The sequence below is a fragment of the Podarcis liolepis genome, assembly GCF_965112155.1.
Source record: "Podarcis liolepis genome assembly, chromosome: 16".
NCBI lineage: Eukaryota > Metazoa > Chordata > Lepidosauria > Squamata > Lacertidae > Podarcis > Podarcis liolepis.
The window spans coordinates 22841164-22864928 of record NC_139567.1 but is presented as its reverse complement, the minus strand read 5'-3'; the positions used below and the strand labels follow the sequence as shown (position 1 = coordinate 22864928).

At 45.9% G+C, this 23765-nt stretch overlaps 1 protein-coding gene across 2 annotated transcripts in view; it reads right to left on the bottom strand.

The window, feature by feature from the left end:
• The window catches only part of SORL1 (sortilin related receptor 1), a 113655-nt gene that overhangs the window by 73440 nt on the left and 16450 nt on the right, over window positions 1-23765 (bottom strand). For both annotated transcript variants that reach the window (XM_083480879.1, XM_083480878.1), the window contains exons 2-6: window positions 9653-9769; window positions 7743-7868; window positions 6002-6163; window positions 3089-3156; window positions 1854-2034 (exon numbers count right to left, since the gene is read on the bottom strand). In XM_083480879.1, coding sequence (XP_083337005.1) covers window positions 1854-2034; window positions 3089-3156; window positions 6002-6163; window positions 7743-7868; window positions 9653-9742 — 627 coding nt within the window. In that variant the 5' untranslated portion in view covers window positions 9743-9769. The remainder of the gene's footprint in view (window positions 1-1853; window positions 2035-3088; window positions 3157-6001; window positions 6164-7742; window positions 7869-9652; window positions 9770-23765) is intronic.

Sequence of the window (23765 nt, the reverse complement as noted above, 5' to 3'; positions counted from 1 at the left end):
TGTGAGGTAGGTTAGAAGCGCACCAAGCATGATTAGGGGCTGAGGTGTGGACTTGAAAAACAAGCCCCAGTCCAGCTTGCTAACCGTTATACAGTGGTACCTCGGGTTAAGAACTTAATTTGTTCTGAAGGTCTGTTCTTAACCTGAAACTGTTCTTAACCTGAGGTACCACTTTAGCTAATGGGACCTCCAGCTGCCGCTGCGCCGCCACCACGCGATTTCTGTTCTCATCCTGAAGCAAAATTCTTAACCTGAGGTACTATTTCTGGGTTAGCGGAGTCTGTAACCTGAAGCGTCTGTAACCTGAGGTACCACTGTACCCACATTGACTCTCACACAAGAGAATTGCAAGTACAGTGGTATCTCGGGTTACATATGCTTCAGGTTACATACGCTTCAGGTTACACACTCCGCTAACCCAGAAACAGTGCTTCAGGTTAAGAACTTTGCTTCAGGATAAGAACAGAAATCGGGCTCCGGTGGCGCGGCGGCAGCAGGAAGCCCCATTAGCTAAAGTGGTGCTTCAGGTTAAGAACAGTTTCAGGTTAAGAACGGACCTCCGGAACAAATTAAGTACTTAACCCGAGGTACCACTGTACATAATGTGCATTTTCTGATCATAAAATGTGTCAGGCACAGGAGAAATTTTAACCCAAAAATTCTGGGTTCCCTGTTTAAAACAGTCATCAATGGTAATGTCTTACTGAGTTAAATTTTGCATTTGGACCAAGATGCTCATCCATGGGGAACTTGACGCCCTCCAGATATTGGACTCCAACTCCCATCAGCCCCAGCTAGCATGGCCAATCCTCCAGGATGATGGGAGTTGTAGTCTGACAACATCTGAAGGGCCAAAGATTCCCTATCTGTGGTCTATATTGACATCCCTCCGAGTGATTTTAATCTTCCCTAAGCAGAAAAGTATTGCAGCACATACAGGCTGCCTGCCAGACCCCCATGAAGGGATAATAAATTTGGATCACAAACACAAGTCAAAGGAGGCTCTGATGCTTTCCTTTGAGGCTCACAGCATGTTCCCCTCCTCTTCTTCTGCAGCTAACGCAGAGAGCTTTTTGGAGCATTGCTTTGGGACAGTGGTGGATGCTCAAAAATCTGGCTCTGCTTCCTTGACATCTATGCACTGTGCTGCTTTATAAATTTGGGTTGTGCTTTTCTTTTAAGCTGCTCCCTTCACAGCAGGGACAGGAAACTTTTTTTGGCCCGAGGGCCACATTCCTTTCTGGGCAATCCTCAGAGGGCCACTTGCCAGTAGTAAAGGTAAAGGGACCCCTGACCATTAGGTCCAGTCGTGGCCGACTCTGGTGTTGCGGCGCTCATCTCGCTTTATTGGCCGAGGGAGCCGGCGTACAGCTTCCGGGTCATGTGGCCAGCATGACTAAGCTGCTTCTGGCGAACCAGAGGAGTGCACGGAAATGCCGTTTACCTTCCCACCAGAGCGGTACCTATTTATCAACTTGCACTTTGACGTGCTTCCGAACTGCTAGTTTGGCAGGAGCTGGGACCGAGCAACAGGAGTTCACCCCGTCACAGGGATTCAAACCACCGACCTTCTGATCTGATTCTGATTCAAACCGCTGACCTTCTGCCAGTATTAGGCATGCCCAAAGGAAAAAGTGGGTGGAGCAACAGCCCTTCTCTACCCTTCATCCAGGGAAGAAAGAGGTACGATCTGGCTAAGCAGAAACACTGACCTAGTGAAAGAGGAGCAAGATTTGCATGGCCTGGGAAGAGTACCAGGGGCCAAACAGAGAGGCTTTGAGGGCCGTGTTCACAGTTCCAGGCCTGGGGTTCCCCACTCCTGCTCTATAGATCGTCAACTTGATGCTCCTTACCACAGATTTTGTTGCAAACAGATACTTTTCCCTGAGCTGGAAGTCTTCAACCTCCTCGAGCAGAATCTCTTTGTTTTCTCTGGTTTGAAAGAAATCGGTGCTGCGGAGGATTGTGGAGGCCCGGGTAGGCTCATGCCGCTCGATGTAAACTGTGTAGGGTTTGTCATACGGTTCAAAACCCCTTGTCAGAAAAAGAAAAGAAGCCATCTTTTCTATGTATACCATTCTTGTTGCATTACCTTTATATCCCCACCTTTTTGTCTGTTCTAAATCTACTGCTCATCATTTTCATTACTCTACCTAATGGGCAATAGTGCCAGCTTCTCCTAGATAGTTTGGTGGAACCTGCAGTGGCCTTTGAAAACCTCCGCTGCTCAAAATTTCATCGTTTACGTTTCTAATCCCCAGGTCCATGAAACTGGCTGTCCAGTGTACAGCCTGACAGGTGTTTAGATCCGATCAGTAATCTGTTTGGGAGATAGACCTGTATAATAAACACTTCTAAATACAGTGGTACCTCTAGTTATGAATGCTTCAGGTTATGAGCTCCGCTAACCCGGAAGTAGCTGCTCCCGGTTGCGAACTTTGCCCCAGGATATGAATGGAAATTGTGCACCGGAGGCGCGCACGTAGCGAGAAACCCCATTAGCGAAAGCGCGCCTCAGGATCAGAACGGTTTCAGCTTAAGAACGGACCTCCAGAATGAATTAAGTTCGTAACCAGAGGTACCACTGTACAGTTTCTAGCCCTCACTGATGCAGGAAATAATAAAACACACACATTGCCTTGGTTTCAGATTTCAAAAATGCCAAGAAACACAATGGCTACACCTCCAAAGTGAAAGCCAAGCATTGCTGCTCATTGACTTTTCTCCTGTAGTCAAGACTTAGTGCATAAGAACAGCACAGCTGCATCAGAACAAAAGGCCTTACTATCCCATTATTGTGTTTCCAACAATAATCAGCCAGATGCCTAGGAAATTCATAAACCAGGCACAAAGGCAACCTCATGCACACCTGAAAGAAACATTTAGAGTACTCCTGTCCCTGATAATCCATGCAAGGAACTTTTTATCTTTTTTAAGGAAGGAGACGATGCACACACTCCGCCTTCATCCTGGAGTAGCAGAGCCCGGGATTGAAGCCCCTTGCTCAGAAAGAGGTGTAGATGACATTGCAATGGGTGGGAAGGAAGAAGAGGCTCCCAAGAAGCCTGCAAAGAATTCCACAACTTACCAGGAAAACGATTTCACGTGCTCCTGAATCATTATCCACGTCTGCCCAAAATCATCCGACTTCCAGAGCTGCAAGAAATTAGAACATGGAGAAATATGTTTGGATTCTGGTGGACCGGCCAAACACAGATGGCCGGGGAATGCATGGATCAAAGTGGATCCTGGATGCTGTGCATTAAGCTGTCTCAGGTTGCCAAAGGCCGGTGCTGAGAGAAAGAAATATGCGACGATGGGTTCAGGAAGGAGTTAAAAGTGCATATGCTGCACATTATACTTGGCTAGGGGTCTGGCGGCCACAGCCGTGTTCCCCCACATGAGCACACAGTGGTTAAGAAGACACTATCCCCTTATCCATCCAGTGAAACACTCTGGTTCAAATTACAGTAAGCCTGCAAAGTCCTGAGCACCACGAAGCAAGCCCAGTGCAGTCGCATCTTACACAGGGCTTCGGTTCCAAAGGCTCCATGTGTACACAAAAATCAGGGATACCCAAATCCTTGGAGCTGCCCCGCAGGTAGCAAGTGGGGGAGGGGGAGAAAACCCCCTGTGCTCCCAGAGCTCCTTGCCCAGGTTGCAAGCCGGAGTGCTTGAAGCCCTTTTTAGGCAGAGGGCCTTCTTGGTAGTGGCACCCACCCTGTGGAATGCCCTTCCACCAGATGTCAAAGAAAACAACTACCAGACTTTTAGACAACATCTGAAGGCAGCCCTGTTTAGGGAAACTTTTAATGTTTGAGGCATTGTTGTATTTTATTATTGTGTTGGAAGCCACCCAGAGTGGCTGGGGAAACCCAGCCAGATGGGCGGGATATACATAATAAATTATTATTATTATTATTATTATTATTATTATTATTCCAGATAACCTGGCAGGGGGGAAAGGCCTTGCTTGAGAGGCAAGACCCTCTCAGTGTGACGGTCCTGGAAGGCCGGGGATGGTTGTGGGAACTCCGGTGGCCCCGTGAAATCTCACGAAAGCTTTGCAGAGCCAGCCTCCTCTTTTAACCCCAAGCGGATCTGGTGCAGAAAGCGCTTATGAGCAATTTCACCATGCCAGTGAGTAGCAAGCGCCATGGTTGCTGAGATCAGGGAGAGCTGATGTCGGTGGAAAGGGAGGAACACAATGAGAGGAGAGCTCGCCGGCAAGAGAAAGGACCAGGGAGAGGTTGCAAGCGATGCTTCCTTCTGGCTCTCTGCTGCTGGGAGCTGGGAGATATTTCTCCTCCCTTTTTTTCTTTTCAAGGGCGAGAAGTGTCGCTCTGGCTAACCGAGTCAAAGCGAGAAATCGTCTCCGAGCTTTGACCACCAACCCCAGGGCGCTAACCGCCTTTCAGTTATGGTGAAGGAAACATCCAAACATTGAAAGCGCGAGCGGGGAAGCAAAACCACCCAAATGTGACCACACAAGACAAACACTGTTGTTCCTGCCAAGTACCAGGGCAGCGGAGTTAGGCTGTCTGGCGTCCCTCCACCTCCCGGGCTCCTGCCCCTTTCGAGAGCCAGGCGTGAGAACAATGCAGAGCAGGCCTGAAGAGGAACAAAGGCAGGCTTCTTGCTGGGAAGTGGGAATCGTTGGCCTAATTTCTTCCTTCACCAGGCTCTGAACACAGTATGGCTGAGAACAGGAGGAAGAGCAGGGTCGCAGAAGGCCTCTTTTCCATAGAACTGAGAAGCTGTCAGACCACTGGCCGACCCAGCTCATTTTGGTCTACACTGGCTGGCAGCAGATCTCCAGAGTTCCAGGCAGGGGACACCCCCCAACAACAACAACAGGAGATGTCAGGAGCAGAACTGGGGGCCTTCTACATGTAAAGCAGATGCTCTATCAAACATAGTGCCTGCCAGATGTTGTTGGACTCCAACTGCCACCATGCAACATGGCCGAGGATCTGGGGTGGTGGGAGATGCAGCTCAAAATATCTAGAGGGCACCAAGTTAAAATCATGGAATTGTAGAGCTGGAAGGGACCTCAAGGATCATCTAGTCCAACTCCCTGCAATGCAGGCATCTTTTGCTTCTCATGGGATGCATTTTAACCTGTATTTTAAATTGGCGTTTTTTCTCTATTATGTTTTTACTGTAATTTTACTGCTGTTAGCCGCCCTGGCCAGGGAGGGCAGGGTATAAATAAAATCATTATTATTACTATTATTATGGTTATTATTATTATTATTATTATTATTATTATTATTATTAGAGTTTTTAGGGGTTTTTGAATGTTTTATGTAGTTTTGTAGTAGTTTTATGTAGTTTTGCAGTAGTTTTATGTAGTTTTTCAATTTCATTGTTCTGCATGGGACAATGACAATAAAGATATCGTATATAGTATATCGTATATTATTGTTGTTGTTGTTGTTGTTGTTAGGCTCAAACCCACAACCCTAAGATTAAGAGTCTCATGCTCTAAAAGAGTTGGGTTCTGAATGGGGTTAACAATCCAAAACACAAAAGACAGACAAATGATTAAGAACATAAGACGAGCCCTGCTGGATCAGGCCAATGCTGTGTCTAGGCCAGTATCCTGGCTCACAGTGGCCAAGCAGATGCCTATAGGAAGTCCACAAGCAAGACCTTAGTGCACCAGCAGCACTCACCCCACCTGCAATTCCCAATAACTAGCATTCAGAAGTCTTACTGCCTCTGACTATGGAGACACAGCACAGCCATCATGCCTAGTAGCCACTGAAAGCTGTATCCTCTGTGAATTTGTCCAGTTTCTCTTTTAAAGCCATCCAAGTTGGCGGCCGTCATTGCATCCAGTAGGAGGGAGTTCCACAGTTTAACTGCGCTCCACGTGATCACCAAGGCTCCTTCCCACACAGAGCATCTCTTTCGCAGGACACCCACGCCCCACACACAGAGAGAAAGGCAGAAATTGGGAGCCTTCGGCATACGCATCCGCCAGTGATCTACTCGCCTGCTTGTTGGGATGGGTCTTGTCAAATCCCAAGATGAGGTTTGGGAGCCGGCTGTGCAAAAGCAGATCTGCCGCTTTGAACGGAATTGAGAAGCCCTGGATGGTGTTGCAGAAGTCCGTGGTAAGCCAGAGGTACTGAGTGAAGGCATCAACGAAGATGTACTGTAAAAGGAAAAGGAGGAAAGGATAGGACAAAAAAAAAATCAGTGGGTCTTCAAAAATCAGCACGCGGATCTTGGCAGAATTGTTTGGATGTGAAAGTTGCATACACACAACAAAAAAATGTGTGCCACTTTTTGTTACATTTTCACCAGTTTCTGTAGCCAGAATCCCTCACCGATACAATAAATTGTATTTTAAAACAGTGGTTCCAAATAAAAAAATAAAAAATTCATCCACTGCCCTCTTGGTTCTACAAACTCATCCCCCAGTGCCCCCTACCCTATTCAAAGCATTATTCAGAACAGCAGTTTGCACAACCCACTAAAGAAGATAATAGCACAATAAAATTCAAAACGTGTAATTTAGACCTTCCCTCAGGATCGGATGGTTGGGGGGACGGGGGACGGAGACGGGCAGGTTATGGAGTTAAATGCTAGACTAGGCCTCCCTCCTTCAGTGGTGGAGTTGACAAGCCTGGCGACTTCATTTCTTCAAGGCACCCATCAGCTTGGCTTGCAAAGCTAGTTTAGGATTCACATCTGTCACAGAAGACAACTGTGCAGACTTTGCTTTTAAGGAGAGAATTTTTGTAAAAAAACAACGGAAGACTTTTGTTTTCTATTCTGCCCTCTCCCATCTCCCCACCGCAAAATAAGAAGCGACTCAGTCAGTTTTCTTGATCCAACGCAATCTGTAATCCTCAGGAGACAAATATTTTCCCTCGGCTACACGAACCCGTTAGCTGTTAGGTAAACAGCTGTTTAGTTGCAGCGATTTCTACTGTTCTGCCTGAGCATGGCACACACTTAGACCTCTTGGTCTGCTCTGAAGGCACGGCAGAGACGCTACATCACTGACCAAAACGGCGAAGCGAAGACTTCGCAGAGGTCAAAACAAGGAGCTGGGGGGGGGTTGAGTTTAATTGACATTTTCTACACAAACCGAGAAGCTCATCCAATGATGGAACTAGACATTACAAAACAAACCTCGCAGCCGCTGCCAAAAATGGAAACCACAAGTACAGCTTCTCCTTCCATAATATCTACTTATCATAGCAGGGCCACATGGCCTCACAGGCAGGCTTCCAGGGGCCGCGTGCCTGGGGTGGGTGGAGCCAGAGACAAAAGTGGGTGGAGCAACGGATGTGTCTCTTGCCTTTACCACATTCACACCACACATTCAACACACGACAGGCATGGCTTTCTCCCAAAGGATCCTGGGAGCTGTAGATTATTCATGGTGCTCATAGTTGTAAGGAGACCCTTTTTCCTCTCACAGTGCTACAAGTTCCCAGAGTTCCCTGGGAAGAAGGATTGTCAAACCACATTGAGCGCCGCTCAGGAGATCCCCCAGTTAGGTGGGATCAACCATGTAACCAGCCCAGAAAAGACAAAGAAGTGAAGATCAAAGTGGCGCAGGGGAGAGAAAGCCAAATACTTGCATTAGATCTTTTTCAGGAAAAAATGTGAAACCTACCCTAGTTTCAACCCCAAAATATTTAGAACACCCTTATTTAAATCTAGGGGGTGTGCAGTTGAAATCCTTTGTTTACACATTCAAACGATTTCTAATTTCCTACCCTCTTGTTGTCGGCTGGGCTGTGGTAGAATTGAGCAATCACTGCTTGGCTGCTGTTCCCCGGGCCAAAATTGAACTTCTCCGATATCTTTTTAAAGGTTTTCCCGTAGTCATAAGAAATATAAACCTGGCAAGGAAAGATGCTAATGTTACAAACCGCACACACACACAAAAAGACCGTTCCACCCCACCAAATCATGTGGTTCTTTAAAAAAATAAAAAAAATAAACCAAGGAATTTGAGAATTATTTTTCTTTACCAGGATGAGAGGAAGGGGCGGCTATAGCATTGCACTGGTGCAGAGCTATGGCAACTGCCTTCTTGTATTAAGAACGGTGTCAACTGAGAGTCCTCAGGCTTGCTCAGGAGACAGGGCGGACTATTGCAGCTGCTCCCCCTTAGCTACAACAAATGGAAGAGGAGCGGGTCTGGGAGGGAGTAGGGAAGTGAGTTTGCAAATCAGGGAACAGGCTACTGTACAACAACAATCACTTGTTCCTGAAGGGCCATAGCTCACTGGTAGTGAGTATCTGTTTTGTATGCAGGTTCCAGGTTTGATCCCCAGAATTTCTGGGTACGGCTGGTAATTATTCCCTGTCTCGAACCCTAGACAGCACCAAGCTAGATGGACCTGCTCAACAGATCAGCTTCCTCATTGTTCTTAAACAGTATTATTTTTGTCATATTTATACAGAGCCATTAAGCCATGGCAACTTACACAGAATAATGTAAGTGAACAAAAGGCAGGTCTCTGTGCCCTTGTGGAGCTTTCCAGCAACAGAGAAGGTGAGGGCAAATGTCATGTCTCTGGAACCTTTACTATTTGTTATACTGAGCTGATAAAACGTAATTACTTTGAAATTTGACCTTCTGATTTCGTTAAAGATTTCCGACTCCTCCCTGCCCACTCCCAGCTCCAAAACAAATGGTGTTTTGCAATCTATATGGGTAGTTCCTATAAAGAGGTCCTTTCCCCATTAAAGGTAAAGGGACCCCTGACCATTAGCTCCAGTCGTGGCCGACTCTGGGGTTGCGGCGCTCATCTCGCTTTATTGGCCGAGGGAGCCGGCATACAGCTTCCAGGTCATGTGGCCAGCATTACTAAGCCGCTTCTGGCGAACCAGAGCAGCGCATGGAAACGCTGTTTACCTTCCTGCCGGAGCAGTACCTATTTATCAACTTGCACTTTGACGTGCTTTCAAACTGCTAGGTTGGCAGGAGCAGGGACCGAGCAATGGGAGCTCACCCCATTGCGGGGATTCAAACCACCGACCTTCTGATCTGATCTGCAAGTCCTAGGCTCTGTGGTTTGACCCACAGCGCCACTCACGTCCCTAACAAGGAAGCTTACAATAAACTAAATTGAGCCGTGCCTACAACAAGTACAAGTTAATATTCCCTAAAAGATTGGGGCACACTTTGGGGATAGCCTGAAACGGCTTTGATAGCTGCCTACTTATCAAGGCCTACTTTATTATTTCATCTCATTACCATACTGTTTAATTGTGTGTGTGTTTTTTTAAAAAAACCCTCTAAAGTGGATTACATAAAGTATGCATTAAGATTACTACTAAGTCAGAACTTAAAAGCAATGACCCCAGAGTGAGGGGACCACAATATAAATTAAATCCATAGTTTAAAAGATATGCTATAAAATAAAATTACACGTAAAAATACATGTCAGCTTTACATAACTGGCTATACTTGCCTACATGAAGAAGATTTTAGCAAGGTGTCAAAAACAGTGCAAAACAGAAATTAGGCACTAGTTGGAAACTGATTTGAGGGCTGGAGCATTAATCCATGCTAAGCAACTAACTGTGTTGAAGTTTGGTTATCTGTGTTATTTTCCACCTTAAACTTATTTAAAAACAAAAAACACAAAACACACACACAGACATAATTACTTACATCACTTAACTTGGGGCCTAGGAAGGCTAAGCTATCACGAGCCAAAGCGACAATGACGTTGCTCTTCTCTCCAGCCCAGTGAACGACCATCTGGTTGTGGGAATCATTCAGGCTGACCTGGGGAAGCAGAAGAAAGAAAGAAAGAAAGAAAGAAAGAAAGAAAGAAAGAAAGAAAGAAAGAAAGAAAGAAAGAGTCTTGTTAAAAGAACGTCCAGTGTGAGTTTTGTCACATTACAGCTGCATTCAGACTGCATTTTATCCCATTTTCATGACATTTCCTTACCTGTTCTTCACATTTTATGTGATCTTTCGCCGTTGTGAAAGCCACTTCCAGAAATCTGGAGGAATCTAGCAAAAGTTTGGCCCTCAGTTTGGTTTTGTTCCTTGGGGGGGGGGGGATCTGTTTGCAACCTTGTTAACCCTGAAAATGTCTGGAGGCTGACATAATTTGAGGCAACAGACCAACATACAGTTCTTTCCCACCTTTCAAATTTCAGCACAGTCTGCCAGTGTATTGATCAAAAAGCCACAATTCATAATCATAATCCTCACTAGCAAACAGGTTTAAGGATTATGATTTCTCTGTAAAAGATTAAAACCAGCACTCTTAATTGAACCCAGAAACAAACTGGGAGTCAGGCAAACTAAAACAAGCATGGTACCAGTCATTTACAAGCAGCCGTTGTGGCTTCCAAACGCTCTTCTAGGGCAGCTCCAAGCAGAGAGCACTACAGCAGTCCAAGTCGAGGCTAAATCAAGGCATGTACAACAGTGATGAGATCTTTTTTCGCCCAAGAAAGTGTGCAGCCTACACGGTTCGTCGAAAAATAATCTGATACACAAAAGGAGGGCAGGGGGTCATTACCAGGCAATTTCCCCACAAACTTTCTCATTTCCCAGGATTAAAAAGAAAAACAGAATAACATGCCACTTCCCTGCTCTATTATCACTTCACTTCCTCAGGTCTCTGGCTCCTGGCCATCCCTTTCCCACTGTTTATTCAGCAAGGCATGTGCATCAGGAGACAGGGATTGTCTCCCACGAGGCAACTGCAAACCTGTTTGTTACATCATGTGGAAGGTGATGCTAAGAGAAGGCACTCTCGAGACAATGGGCTGCAGTCGGCGAGCTCACCTCCCCTGAAGGACCGCGCATTTCCAACCCTGCTTTTGCTAGAAGGCTTCCACTTAACGATTTAATTCCTTTTTCATTAAAAACCCGCAGCTGAACCACCTACGCTCTTCTGAAGTGGTACTGAGCAGAGCTCAAGTATTAATGCATGTTAAACACTCCAAACATTATGAACGATATCAAAGCCAAAAACCTCTTTTCAAGGAAGAGCTGGGCTGCCGCTCAACGGTTGTGAGAACAAGCCCATAGGGGATGCTCTTGCCTCTCTGGGTTACGTCAAGACAAGCAAACCTCGCTGAGGGTCTTTTGATGCTTGGCCTTGATCTCATCAGAAAGCTTTGCAATCAAGGAATAATGAGAAATGGAGTTCTGGTTCAAGCGGAGCTTTTGAGTTCCGAGCCTTATGACAGATGAAAAAATGAACACATCGCTACGTCTGGATGGTATCCACCTGAGAGCTCTTTAAAAAAACACACACACCTCAAATTAGATATTGCTAATCTTCTCACATAAATACGTAACTTCTCCAAAGATGCTGTCCCCAAGGTCTGGGAAACGGCCAGTGTAACCATATCTCTAAGATCCAGGACAGTAGGAGCCAATACAGTCGTACCCTGGGTTAAAGTTGATTCAGGTTGAGTGTTTTCGGGTTGCACTCCGCGGCGACCCGGGAGTAACAGAATGCGTTGCTTCCGGGTTTCGCTACTCGCGCATGCGCAAACGCTCAAAATGACATCACGTGCATGGGCAGAAGCGGCAAATCGTGACCCTCAGGCGCAGGTTGCGTTCTCTTCAGGATGCAAACGGGACTCCAGAATGGATCCCGTTTGCATCCAGAGGTACCACTGTACTGTCCCACACAAGTTGACGGGAAGTTTTAAAGATAAAATTACCAAGTGCATCTTATTTCTTTATTTGTAAAAGTATTTCTATCCTATGAAATACCTATGCACTAGAACATGGGTTGGCAAACTAAGGCCCGGGGGCTGGATCTGGCCCAATTGCCTTATGGATCCAGCCCACGGACAGTCCGGGAATTGCCGCATGGATTGGCGTGGGGATTCTGATTGTTCGGGCTGCGCCATTTCCCCCCCCCCCCCACACACACACATACACACACCGTGGCGGCGCCTCCTCCCTTCCTCCTCCTGGCTTCTCCCCACCCTGCCTAGAGGAGGAAGTGGGCTGGGCTTTGTTGAGCTGCGATTGGCTGAGCACCATTTTAAGCAGCCCCTCTCCGGAGTCAACCCTTTCGTGCCGCTCATCGTCCCTCCGCCGCCACCGCTGCTCACAAGGCACAGGTAAGCAGCCACTGGGGCTCGTCCGGTGCTGTGGAGAAGGGAGGGAAGAGTCGTGGGGGGTGGTTTTCAAAATATAGTCCGGCCCCCCACAAGTTCTGAGGGACAGTGGACCGGCCCCCTCCGGAAAAAGTTTGCTGACCCCTGCACTAGAAGAATAAGTCTTGCAGAGTTAGAATCAGCATGGCTTCTGCAAAGGGAATTCTTGCAACTGGAGTGTCAGTAAACATGTAGACTTGGATGATGCAGTACTGATAATTTTCAAAATCCTTTTGACAAGGTCACTCATCCGGGGCTCCTGAGTAAACTTAGTGGCTGTGGGATAAAAGGGAAGATTCTAGAATTTTAATTAAACTTTAAACCATCCTGTGATCTTTGGATGAGGGGTGGGATAGAATTATTATTATTATTATTATTATTATTATTATTATTATTATTATTATTAGTCTGCATTGTGTAAATAATATCTTCCTTTTGTCCTGAATCTACTAATGGTCTGTTTCACGCTCTTAACTAGAAAGCCTGGCTCCCCACCACAACAGCTGCCTATATATCCCACTATTTTAGTACATCCACCAAACACACACACATACACACCAAAAAAACCCCACAACCCATGTGCATTGCTGCCTCTGGATCTGACCCATGGCAGGGTTGTTTAAACACAGCAAATGTCAAGACCAATCATTATTTTGCTGCTTCAAGGCCTTGGCCAAGATGTCTCTTGAGGTGTCTTCCAACTCGACGATTCTACACTTCTAATTTATTTATGAAGATGCCTGTCTGCCATTTAAAGAAAGAAAAATAAAAAATTATGGGCAAGCTCTTATGTTGGATGGGGGGGGGGGGAGAGGGAGGATCTGTGTGCATAGGCTCAGTTGCACTCATTCTGTCTGTTGCTTGTGTCTGTCCCAGATCCTAAACCAGCCGGTCACCCGGCTGCTACATCAGGTCAACACAACCGCTCAAGGGAATCCTAACACTCAGATGGAAAAGAGAGAGAGAGATAGACATGGTGCGTGTGTGCCTATTAGCCAGAAAGAGTAGCAGAGGAACAAAATTACCGGAAAGGAAGGATTAAAGGAATTTGAAAACCATGTAAATTAGTTAAGGAATATTTGCAGAACACTCTTGCAGTAATTATATATAGATATATACAGATGATACACACACATCTCTATTACATTGCCTAACAAAACAGAAATTCTGAAGTCTTATAGCATGATGCTTCGGCTTCTGAAATATATATAAATACATTTGCTTTGAGGACTCCTCCAGTTGGGAAACGCTGTCAAATTCTAAGAAGCCCACTTCAACAAATAACGCAGCAGGGCTCTTCTTTAGGTTCCTGTGAGCTGTGAGAGAAAATGCATCTTTCCACAGGAGAGATATGCAAGCCCCTATTTTTTATTTACCATTCATTACATCGTGTGCAAGCGCAGGAAGTGTGCCTTCCTGTTTCTTCTTGAACCTGTAGATATGAATTAATGTCTGTACCAGTTACCTCCCCTACGTAAGAAGGAGAAAGAAACCGAAACAAATCTTGACAACTCAACCACTTCCCAGCATGGCACACTGTCAACAGTAAGGGAAACTAAGCGAACAGAGGAGCATGTGCTAAAAATAAATCCATCTGGAGTGCAAATATTATCACAGGATTAAAATCTCCCCCATAGCATGATTGCAGGGAAACCAGGTCTGTTTCCCAGAAAGTGTGGATCCTGGCCCCCTTTCAGTGAAGGATGGAAGTAGTACCGTATTGGCCTGAATACAAGCCACACTTTTTTTTCCTTCCATATTCTGACCGTGAAAAGTTAAAAAGTATGGCTTATATTCGCCACCTTACAAAAATTGGCTTGGAGCGACAGGCTTGCCCCTGGGTGTTGCCTGGTTTTGGCTGGGCTGGCTCCCTGAGAGGGAGCCAGAAGGAGGCGAGGAGGAAGGAGGTGAAGAGCGAGAGTGAGAGAGCGAGAGAGCGAGGTCTGCTAGGAGGAGGAACAGGAGATCCCAGCTGGTGTGCTGCGACTGGCGCTAGCCCGAGATGCTGCCTGGCTTTAGCCCGCCGAGGGGTGCTTTGGGGGGCCATGGTGGTGCTGACCCTCTGGAAGCGCTGCTGCCTGCCGCCACTGCTGAATAATAATAGTAATAATTAATAATAATAATAATAATGTCCCAGCTCCTGCCCACCTAGCAGTTCGAAAGCACTCTTAAGTGCAAGTAGATAAATAGGGACCGCTTTCTAGCGGAAAGGTAAACGGCGTTTCCGTGTGCGGCGCTGGTGCTGGCTCGCCAGATGCAGCTTAGTCACGCTGGCCACGTGACCCAGAAGTGTCTTTGGACAGCGCTAGCTCCCAGCCTCTTGAGAGAGATAAGCGCACAACCCTAGAGTCGGTCACGACTGGCCCTGATGGGCAGGGGTACCTTAATAATAATAATACAATGGTACCTCTGGTTAGTGATGTATGGAAGTGAGAGCTGGAGCATAATAGTGATGTATGGAAGTGAGAGCTGGACCATAAAGAAGGCTGATCGCCAAAGAATTGATGCTTTTGAATTATGGTGCTGGAGGAGACTCTTGAGAGCCCCATGGACTGCAAGAAGATCAAACCTATCCATTCTTAAGGAAATCAGCCCTGAGTGCTCACTGGAAGGGCAGATCCTGAAGCTGAGGCTCCAGTATTCTGGCTACCTCATGAGAAGACTCCCTGGAAAAGACCCTGATGTTGTGAAAGATGGAGGGCACAAGGAGAAGGGGACGACAGAGGACGAGATGGTTGGCTACCAGCTTGAGTTTGACCAAACTGCGGGAGGCAGTGGAAGACAGGAGTGCCTGGCGTGCTCTGGTCCATGGGGTCACAAAGAGTTGGACACGACTAAACGACTAAACAACAACACCTCTGGTTAAGTACTTAATTCGTTCCAGAGGTCTGTTCTTAACCTGAAGCACCACTTTAGCTAATGGGGCCTCCTGCTGCCGCCATGCTGCCAGAGCACGATTTCTGTTCTCATCCTGAAGCAAAGTTCTTAACCTGAGGTACTATTTCTGGGTTAGTGGAGTCTGTAACCTGAAGCGTATGTAGCCCGTGGTACCACTGTAGTAATAATAATAACAACAACAACAACAACAACAATAAATTTACAACAACAACAATAATAATAAATTTACAACAACAACAATAATAATAATAAATTTATACCCTGCCCTCCGCAGCCAGAGGGCTCAAGGCGGCTCCACCATAAATCTGAGCAGGGTCTACTGAGAGGCCTACTGAAGAAGAAGAAGAAGAGTTTGGATTTGATATCCCGCCTTTCACTCCCCTTCAGGAGTCTCAAAGCGGCTAACAATCTCCTTTCCCTTCCTCCCCCACAACAAACACTCTGTGAGGTGAGTGGGGCTGAGAGACTTCAAAGAAGTGTGACTGGCCCAAGGTCACCCAGCAGCTGCATGTGGAGGAGCGGAGACGCGAACCCGGTTACCCAGATTACGTGACTACCGCTCTTAACCACTACACCACTCAGCCTCACTGAGAGGCTGGGATAAAGCAGGTACCCACTATTTGTCCTTTCTGGAAACAATCGAAGCCGTTTTAGATTCTACAAGCTTTTTTCCAGCTGGGCGAATAGATCTCTGCCTCAGGTGTTGTTCTTAAACCTATCTGAAGTTCTCATTTTCTGCACTTTTAAAAAAGATATTATTAGTTGCTTTTATGCAAATTGCCTTGAGGTCAGTGTGGAAGGTGATTCACAAACTGATGACATAAATAAATCCAATCCCTGGCATCCCTAGGTAGGAATGTCGAGCTCCTGCCTGGAACCCTCGAGGTCTGCTGCCAGTGAGTGTGGACAATATTAAACCAGATTGACCAGGAGTCATCGGCTGAGAGCTTAATCACCAAATGTGAAATAACTACGCCAGGTCCCAGTTCAAAAGACATGATGCAGCCATACATCACCATAGGTTTGGAACGAAAGGACTCCTGGATTCCTGCCTCAAGACCTTTCTTAAGTACCGTATTTTTCGCTCTATAAGACGTACCAGACCACAAGACGCGCCTAGTTTTTGGAGGAGGAAAACAAGAAAAAAAAATATTCTGAATCTCAGAAGCCAGAACAACAAAAGGGATTGCAGCGCAGTGAAAGCAGCAATCCCTCTTGCTGTTCTGGCTTCTGGGATAGCTGTGCAGCCTGCATTCGCTCCATAAGACACATTTCCCCTTACTTTTTAGGAGGGGAAAAGTGAGTCTTATAGAGCAAAAAATACGGTAACTGCATGCTGCAGAACATAGCTGGAAGCCTCCCAAGCCACCTTCTCAACAGTGGATTGATCAAATTTGAGAGCCTAGCTAGCATTCTGTGCAAAGCTGCTCAGCAAAGTGCAACAAGCAAAGAATTATCAAAGGTATTGCAGCCCCGCGGTTCCATTTATCGCCCGTGTAGGAGAGCGGAAGTTTCTGACCACATCCCAGTTGAGTTCAGATGCCAACATCTTACTCTGACTGTGATTCAGGGACATTCAAACTTTGCAGAACTCCATTAACATTTCTTTAGAGCTGCTTTATTCTAATTGTTCCGCCCATTATATACTAAGGACCATAATCAGTGACAGGCCCTCATCCCTTAATTAGTGGTTTTATTGCTTTGTTCTCTGTGTTCTTCCGTTCTGTGGCCCGTAGTTATTTCAAAATATAATTCCACGTTTCTTAAATATAGCAACTGCTGGTGTTGATGGTTAGAGCCTTAGATCAAGGATAGCTCACCTCTGGCCCTTCAAATGTTGCTCAGTGACAGCACCAATCATCCCTGGCTACTGCCAGTCTGTGTAGACAATATTGATCTAGACTGGCCAATGGTCTGACAATGTAAGGCAGCCATATGGGTACCTGCGTCTTGAGAGAAGAGCCCCAGCCCAGGAGTGGGGCATCTGCTTCACATATAGAATGTCTTTGGTTCAAACCACAGCATCTCCAGGCAAGTCTGGGAGAGACCCCTGCCTGAAACCCTGGAGAGCTGCTGCCAGTCAGTGCAGACAATACTAAGTTAGTTGGACCAATGGCCTGGCTCAGTATTATTAATTTTATTTCACTATTATGTAATTGCAATTCATTTATCAATAGCCTTCTAAACTTCTGTTTCAATGTGATTCACACATAAGATATTTAAAAACACAAACAACAAATCGATTTAAAAGAAGACTTAAAACTCTAACATGTAGAGCCTCATGGTACAGACTCATTTATCCAGCTGGGGGAAAAATGTATTCATTTGTTTCCAAAAAGTGCAGAAACTGCTTGATTGTAATAAAACCTCAAAGCTGTTTACAAATAGAAAATAATAATAAAAGTATTAGTTTTTTTAAAAAAAAAAAACTTTAAAAAAACAGCTATTTAAGGCAACTTAAACTGATGGAATACGCGCACCTTGCAGACTTATAGAATAAGAGAACAAGAAGAACGCAAGTTTAAAAAAGACTGGAAAATGTTTACTGAATATACAGGTGAAATTTGTGTTTATTTTAAAATGCTGGTAGCATTAAGGTAAATTCAACAGTGTAAATAAGTTTTGATGGATAAAACAATGGATTACTGAATTGTTTAGTTCATGTAAAATATGCAGGGATGTATAGTACTGTATGGTATGCAAAATGAACCACGGAAGGAGAAGAAGGGAAGTCATTGATTTAAGGTTGTTTAAATGAATATTTTGAAATGTAATTTAGAAAATTTAATAAAAATTATTTTTAAAAAAAACCACAGCTACTTAAAACATTCAAAAAATAATTTAAATCAACGATAAGTTAAAGACCATATTAAAACACATTATACATGTCTGGATAGACTTGCTGAAACAATGATGTTTTTAGCAGGGCCAAAAAGAGTGACAGCAGTCACGAAATTAAAAGACGCCTGCTCCTTGGGAGAAAGGCGATGGCAAACCTAGACAGCATCTTAAAAAGCAGAGACATCACCTTGCCAACAAAGGTCCGTATAGTTAAAGCTATGGTTTTCCCAGTAGTGATGTATGAAAGTGAGAGCTGGACCATAAAGAAGGCTGATCGCCGAAGAATTGATGCTTTTGAATTATGGTGCTGGAGGAGACTCTTGAGAGTCCCATGGACTGCAAGAAGATCAAACGTATCCATTCTTAAGGAAATCAGCCCTGAGTGCTCACTGGAAGGACAGATCCTGAAGCTGAGGCTCCAGTACTTTGGCCACCTCATGAGAAGAGAAGACTCCCTGAAAAAGACCCTGATGCTGGGAAAGATGGAGGGCACAAGGAGAAGGGGACGACGGAGGACGAGATGGTTGGACAGTGTTCTCGAAGATTCCAGCATGAGTTTGACCAAACTGCGGGAGGCAGTGGAAGACAGGAGTGCCTGGTGTGCTCTGGTCCATGGGGTCACAAAGAGTTGGACACGACTAAACAACTAAACAAGGCAAAAAGAGTAGCGTGAAAGCACCTGCCTGGTGTCAACAGGCAGGGAGTTCCACAGTTTCCCCATCTCTGCCAAAACCAGTCTGGGCTCCAGATACTGGAAGCACCAGAAAGGACTTTTTCAGTTCTGACCCTCACACTGTGTGCCTGCCCTAAAGAGATGGTGGACTGTTGCCTTTTGCAAGGCTGGCCAAGACCAACACGTTTCACAAGACATCCAACAATTGATTCCTATCAACTGCTCTTTGGGGGAATAGCTGGTTGCCATTTTGATGAAGTGCTGTGGGTTTTCTTTATGCTGCATGATTTTATATCCCATATCAAATGTTAAGCAATTGCTTGTTACCTTGTGGGTGTTTGAAAACACAGGCCAGAAGGATTCAAATGTTTTCACACATGGAAACAAACAAAAATAAGCTTAGAAGCTGGTCACTTTTCCCTTTCAATTGTACAGGTGAGGATTTTCTTCTCATAGGAACCTCAATCAGGAGCTGAGCACCAGAGTCCTCTCTCCTCCTACCTTTCCAGCAACTGGCGGTCAGAAACATGTGTGACAGAGAAAGCCATCATGCATAGCCACGGATGTCATGCTTGCAAGATACTTGCATGAAAGTCTGCATCTGTATTAGATTTTTTTAAAGACGTTTTTTATGGTTTTAGCATTTGTTTGCCACCCTAGGCCCCTATGAAACAAAGGGCAGGAGATACTTTAATCACAAATAAATCATAGAATCTTAAGAGTTGGAAGGGGCCTGTCAGGGAACTGACATCGGAGCAGAGGGGAGAGGCGAGGCTCCCAGATTCTGCAGGAGAGGGAACGAGTAAGGGAAGAGAGAGGACGTCCTCTGGGGAAAGAAGTCCAGGTGATACCAGGAAGAAGGGAGAGGCAGAGAGCACTTCGGAGGGGAGGCTCCGAGACTCTTCCAGTGAAGTCAGTGAGGAGAGTGGAGGACCACCGCTTGGCACGCCCACTCTGCGCAGAAGGCTTCCGCGCAGAGAGGCGAGGCGAAGGTTGTCCGTTAAGGAATTCTTATGCTGGAGGAAATTTAGGAGACACCCACTGACGGATTCTGCCAGCGACTGAGCAGCAGCACAAAAGGGCTGCTCAGCCAGGGAAAGACGCAACCACCCCAAGCAGTTGGGAACGGCTGGAGGTTTACACACAAGCAACCCCAATTCCCATGATAGGACCCAAGGGTCATCTAGTCCAACCCCCTGCAATGCAGGAATCTCAAATAAAGCATCCATGACAGATGGCCATCCAACCTCTGCTTAAAAACCTTCAAGGAAGGAGAGTCCACCACCTCTCGTGGGAGTCTGTTCCACTGTCAAACAAGCTTTCACAGTCAGAAAGTTTTTCCGAATGTTTAGTCAGAATCTCCTTTCTTGTAACTTGAAGCCATTGGTTTGAGTCCTACCCTCCAGAGCAGGAGAAAACAAGCATGTTTCTTCTTCCACGTGACAGCACTTAAGGTATTTGATGGCTATCATCTCTCCTCTCAGTCCCTTCTTTTCCAGGCTAAATACAACCAGCTCCTTCAAGAGCTCCTCAAAAGGCTTACTGTAGTTGCTTTCACTCATGCTAAACCAATCTTTCAAATACACTGGCTTCTCCCCCCCCCCCCCCACACACACATCATGACCAAAACTTTAATTTTCATCCTGTCCTCTGTTCCTATAAATATCTGTAACCCCGAACAAGACAGCTTATTGCAAGCCATGTCATATAGTCCATCCAGGGTCATCCATTGCTTCCTTCTCCTTGTATCCCTACACCTCTCATCAATGCTGCAAGTCATGTATATCTTCCCATACACATAAAAATGTAAGGCTGTCATCACACAGCCCCCCATTGGAGGTTCTGTAGTGCCACATCACGATCAGCCCCATGTATGTGCGTGCGTGCATGTCACATATATTTCGACAGTGTGATAGACAGCACTCAGAAGCTTGCAACACAATGACGCCTCAACACCCACCCTGATATTTATACTTAGCTCCCAGAAGATTCAGCCTGCCGGAGGTGTTTTCAAGCATTCATTCAGCTGTTAATTAATCACCTGTTCGTGACTCAGACAATGTGGTTGGACTCAGTTGCCCCAGGAACAGCTTTCCTTAATGGAGCCGCCCTTAAGAAGTAAACAGGAGTTGGAAGCAGGTGTTTTGCTGCTGGTAACGTTAACCCTGCACTGAGCAGAGCATGCAGCAGAAAGATTTGTTCTGCTCAGCCTCTCTCATCTCTACTTGTAGGAAGCCTCAATACAAAAACAGTTTCTTTCATACGAGAGATATGAACACCGGCACCCCAGCACTTCTCTTCCCAGTTTTATTCCAATTGGGGAGCAGGGAACACACCCAGGCAGATAGGTTTGACACTACAGTAGTACCTCTGGTTAAGAACTTAAATTTGTTCTGGAGGTCCGTTCTTAACCTGAACCTGTTCTTAACCTGAGGTACCACTTTAGCTAATGGGGCCTCCCGCTGCCGCTGTGCCGCCGCCAAACAATTTCTGTTCTCATCCTGAAGCAAAGTTCTTAACCCGAGGTACTACTTCTGGGTTAGCGGAGTCTGTAACCTGAAGCATCTGTAACCCAAAGCATTTGTAACCCGAGGTACCACTGTAATCCCAAATGCTTGGAGCAGACAACAGGCTATCTTGCTACCCTGCCTGCATCTCAGCTATTCCTCTTTGTACAGAGATCCTGGCAAACTGATTTATAATACTCAGCCCTTCTGCAATGCTTCAGAATTGAGAGCATTTCACATAAACTCTTTCAGCAACCCTTAACCACAATTGTGTAAGGCAGGCCAGTTTTATTCGCACTGCCAGTCGATGCTGAGAGAGTTATGTGCGGCTTTGCGAGTTCGCAGCAGAGGCAAGACGCACCGGAGGGATTGCTCAGTCGGTAGAGAACGAGACTTAATCTCAAGGTCGTGGGTTCGAACCATACACTGGGCAAAAGATTCCTGCATTGAAGGGCGTTGGACCAGTTGTTCCTCGTGCTCCCTTCCAATTCTACCATCCTATGATTCTACAATGTGAATTTCAGCATCTAAACCCAAAACACGACCATCTCTTTCAATAATATACATGATGTTCTGTCAAGGGTGGAGAACCTTTTCTCACCGGAGGGCCACATTTGTTTTCATTTAGTTGTTGTTACATTTTTATCTCGCCTTTCCATGGTGTCCATGGTTCACCTCCTCTCCCTTTTTAGCCTCACAACAACCCTGAGAGGCAGGTTACGGTCAGAGGCTGTGACTGGCCCAAAGTCACCCCATGAGCTTTGTGGCCCAGTGGGGATTCGAACTCTGGTCTCCCAGGTTCAGGGACTCATTCCAGCCAAGCCAAAGCACTCGAGGAAGGTGCAGACAGAGTCAGTGAAGAGTGCAGCTTACTGAGGGATACGGCCTGAGAAGAGTCCTAGGTGTCGGATAGAGAAGACTGGGGAGCCATGTTTGGCCCTTAGGCCTGAGGTTCCCCCCAGCCCCAGTGTATGGGATGCAATGAGGCAAATTGTGTTTTCACAAAGAAGCAGCTTCAGCCAAAAGGGTCGGAACAGATTTGAAGATGTGGACACAAGGAGGTTTCAGACCTCCTTTAGGTTTTGAGGAGGGAACAGACGCCTGTGCCTTTCGCAAAACCACAATGTGAATCTGGCGCCGCCAAATCATGCAATAGGACTGAATAAGGAAACTAGAAGCAGGAGAGAACGACAAGCAGCAGAAGCCACAAGACACCAGCCTTTTTGAACTCGAAAACCACCTTCACAATCCCAAACCCAATAAACGCCTTCACTGGATTTCTTTCTTTTTTTTTCTTTTTTGTGATGAGTCAATAAAATCTGGGCTTCCTGGCTTCTCTCCCCCCCCAACCCCAAGACCACAATGCCCAAATTTATGTCTTAATCCCCATCATGTTGAGGAGGCCGGGTTTATTTGAGTCATAAAACTCTGAAAGGCTGATTTGTAAATAGCTATTTTCCCTGTAATGAATCAGGCCTGGCAGAACGAAATGAGGTGGACAGAGCACGAGGCTCCAGAATGAACTGTGCTGCTTCACAGGGCAACGGGAAGGATCTGTGAATGTTTGCGCATCAAAAAATGGCCTAGGGTTGGTTTATTTCTTACTGGCAGGGAGTTTTGCTACCTGGGGAAGCAGCTGCAAGCGGTGCAGTCCTTTCACCCATGTTGCGACACTCTTTTATCGTTCCATCTCTGTGGATTGTTTCTCTGTACACTGCTTAGAAATGCAAATAATTAAGTGGCGTGTTTGTTTGTTTGTGTGTGTGTGTGTGTGTGTGTATCTGTCTGAAATAAATAAATGCCAGTAACATTACTGAAAGGAAAGGCTACAGTTCAACGGTAAAGAACACTCCTCACATGCAAATCCCTCACATCTCTAGATAAGTCTGAAATAGACTTCTGCAATAAATCCTGGACAGCCGCTGCCTGTCAGTGTAGACCAGGGTTTCCCAAACTTGGCTCTCTAGCTGCTTTTGAACTACAACTCCCATCATTCTAGCAGGACCAGTGGTCAGGGATGATGGGAACTGTAGTCCAAAAACTGCTGTAGGCCCAAGTTTGGGAAACCCTGGAATACTGCCCTAGATGGACCCAATGGTCTGCCTTGGGGTCCATTCAGACATAGGGATAATTGTGTCACTTTTCCTGATTTTAATGCTAGTGCTTCTGTTCCATTTTCTAGCGTTCCTTTCACACTGCGGTACCTGTTGCATTATGGAACTGTGGCCTTTTGTCCAAGAAATAAGCATTTCACAATGAATTTCATTCACATCAGTGGACATGGTGTGCTACAACAATGGAAGCCACTGGACAACATCGCTGCTACTCCCCCACCCCAGCCCCATTTCTGCCCATGCCTGCTTCTGTTCCCCCATGAAAACAGCAGGGAACATCTATATGGCAGAATACCCCCCCCCACCAAATTTCATCACTTTAATAACTGACATTTTCTGGGTTAAGGGGGCTGCAAACTGATTTTTCTTTTTCTGGAACCTAATAACACAGAAATGAGCACTGAAGGTGTGCTATGTACAGTTAGTTTTCTGCATGCAGATTTTACGTTGTGAGAAAGCTCAAATATAGCAGTTAGGGAAACGGAATGGAATAAACTACTGTGTGAATGTAGCCTTGGGTTAAGGCAGTTTTCCGGGCTTCTAACATCACAGGGCTGTCAGCCCATCTGCACAAGCCACCAGCTTGTTTTGGAATTACCGTCCATAGCCAGT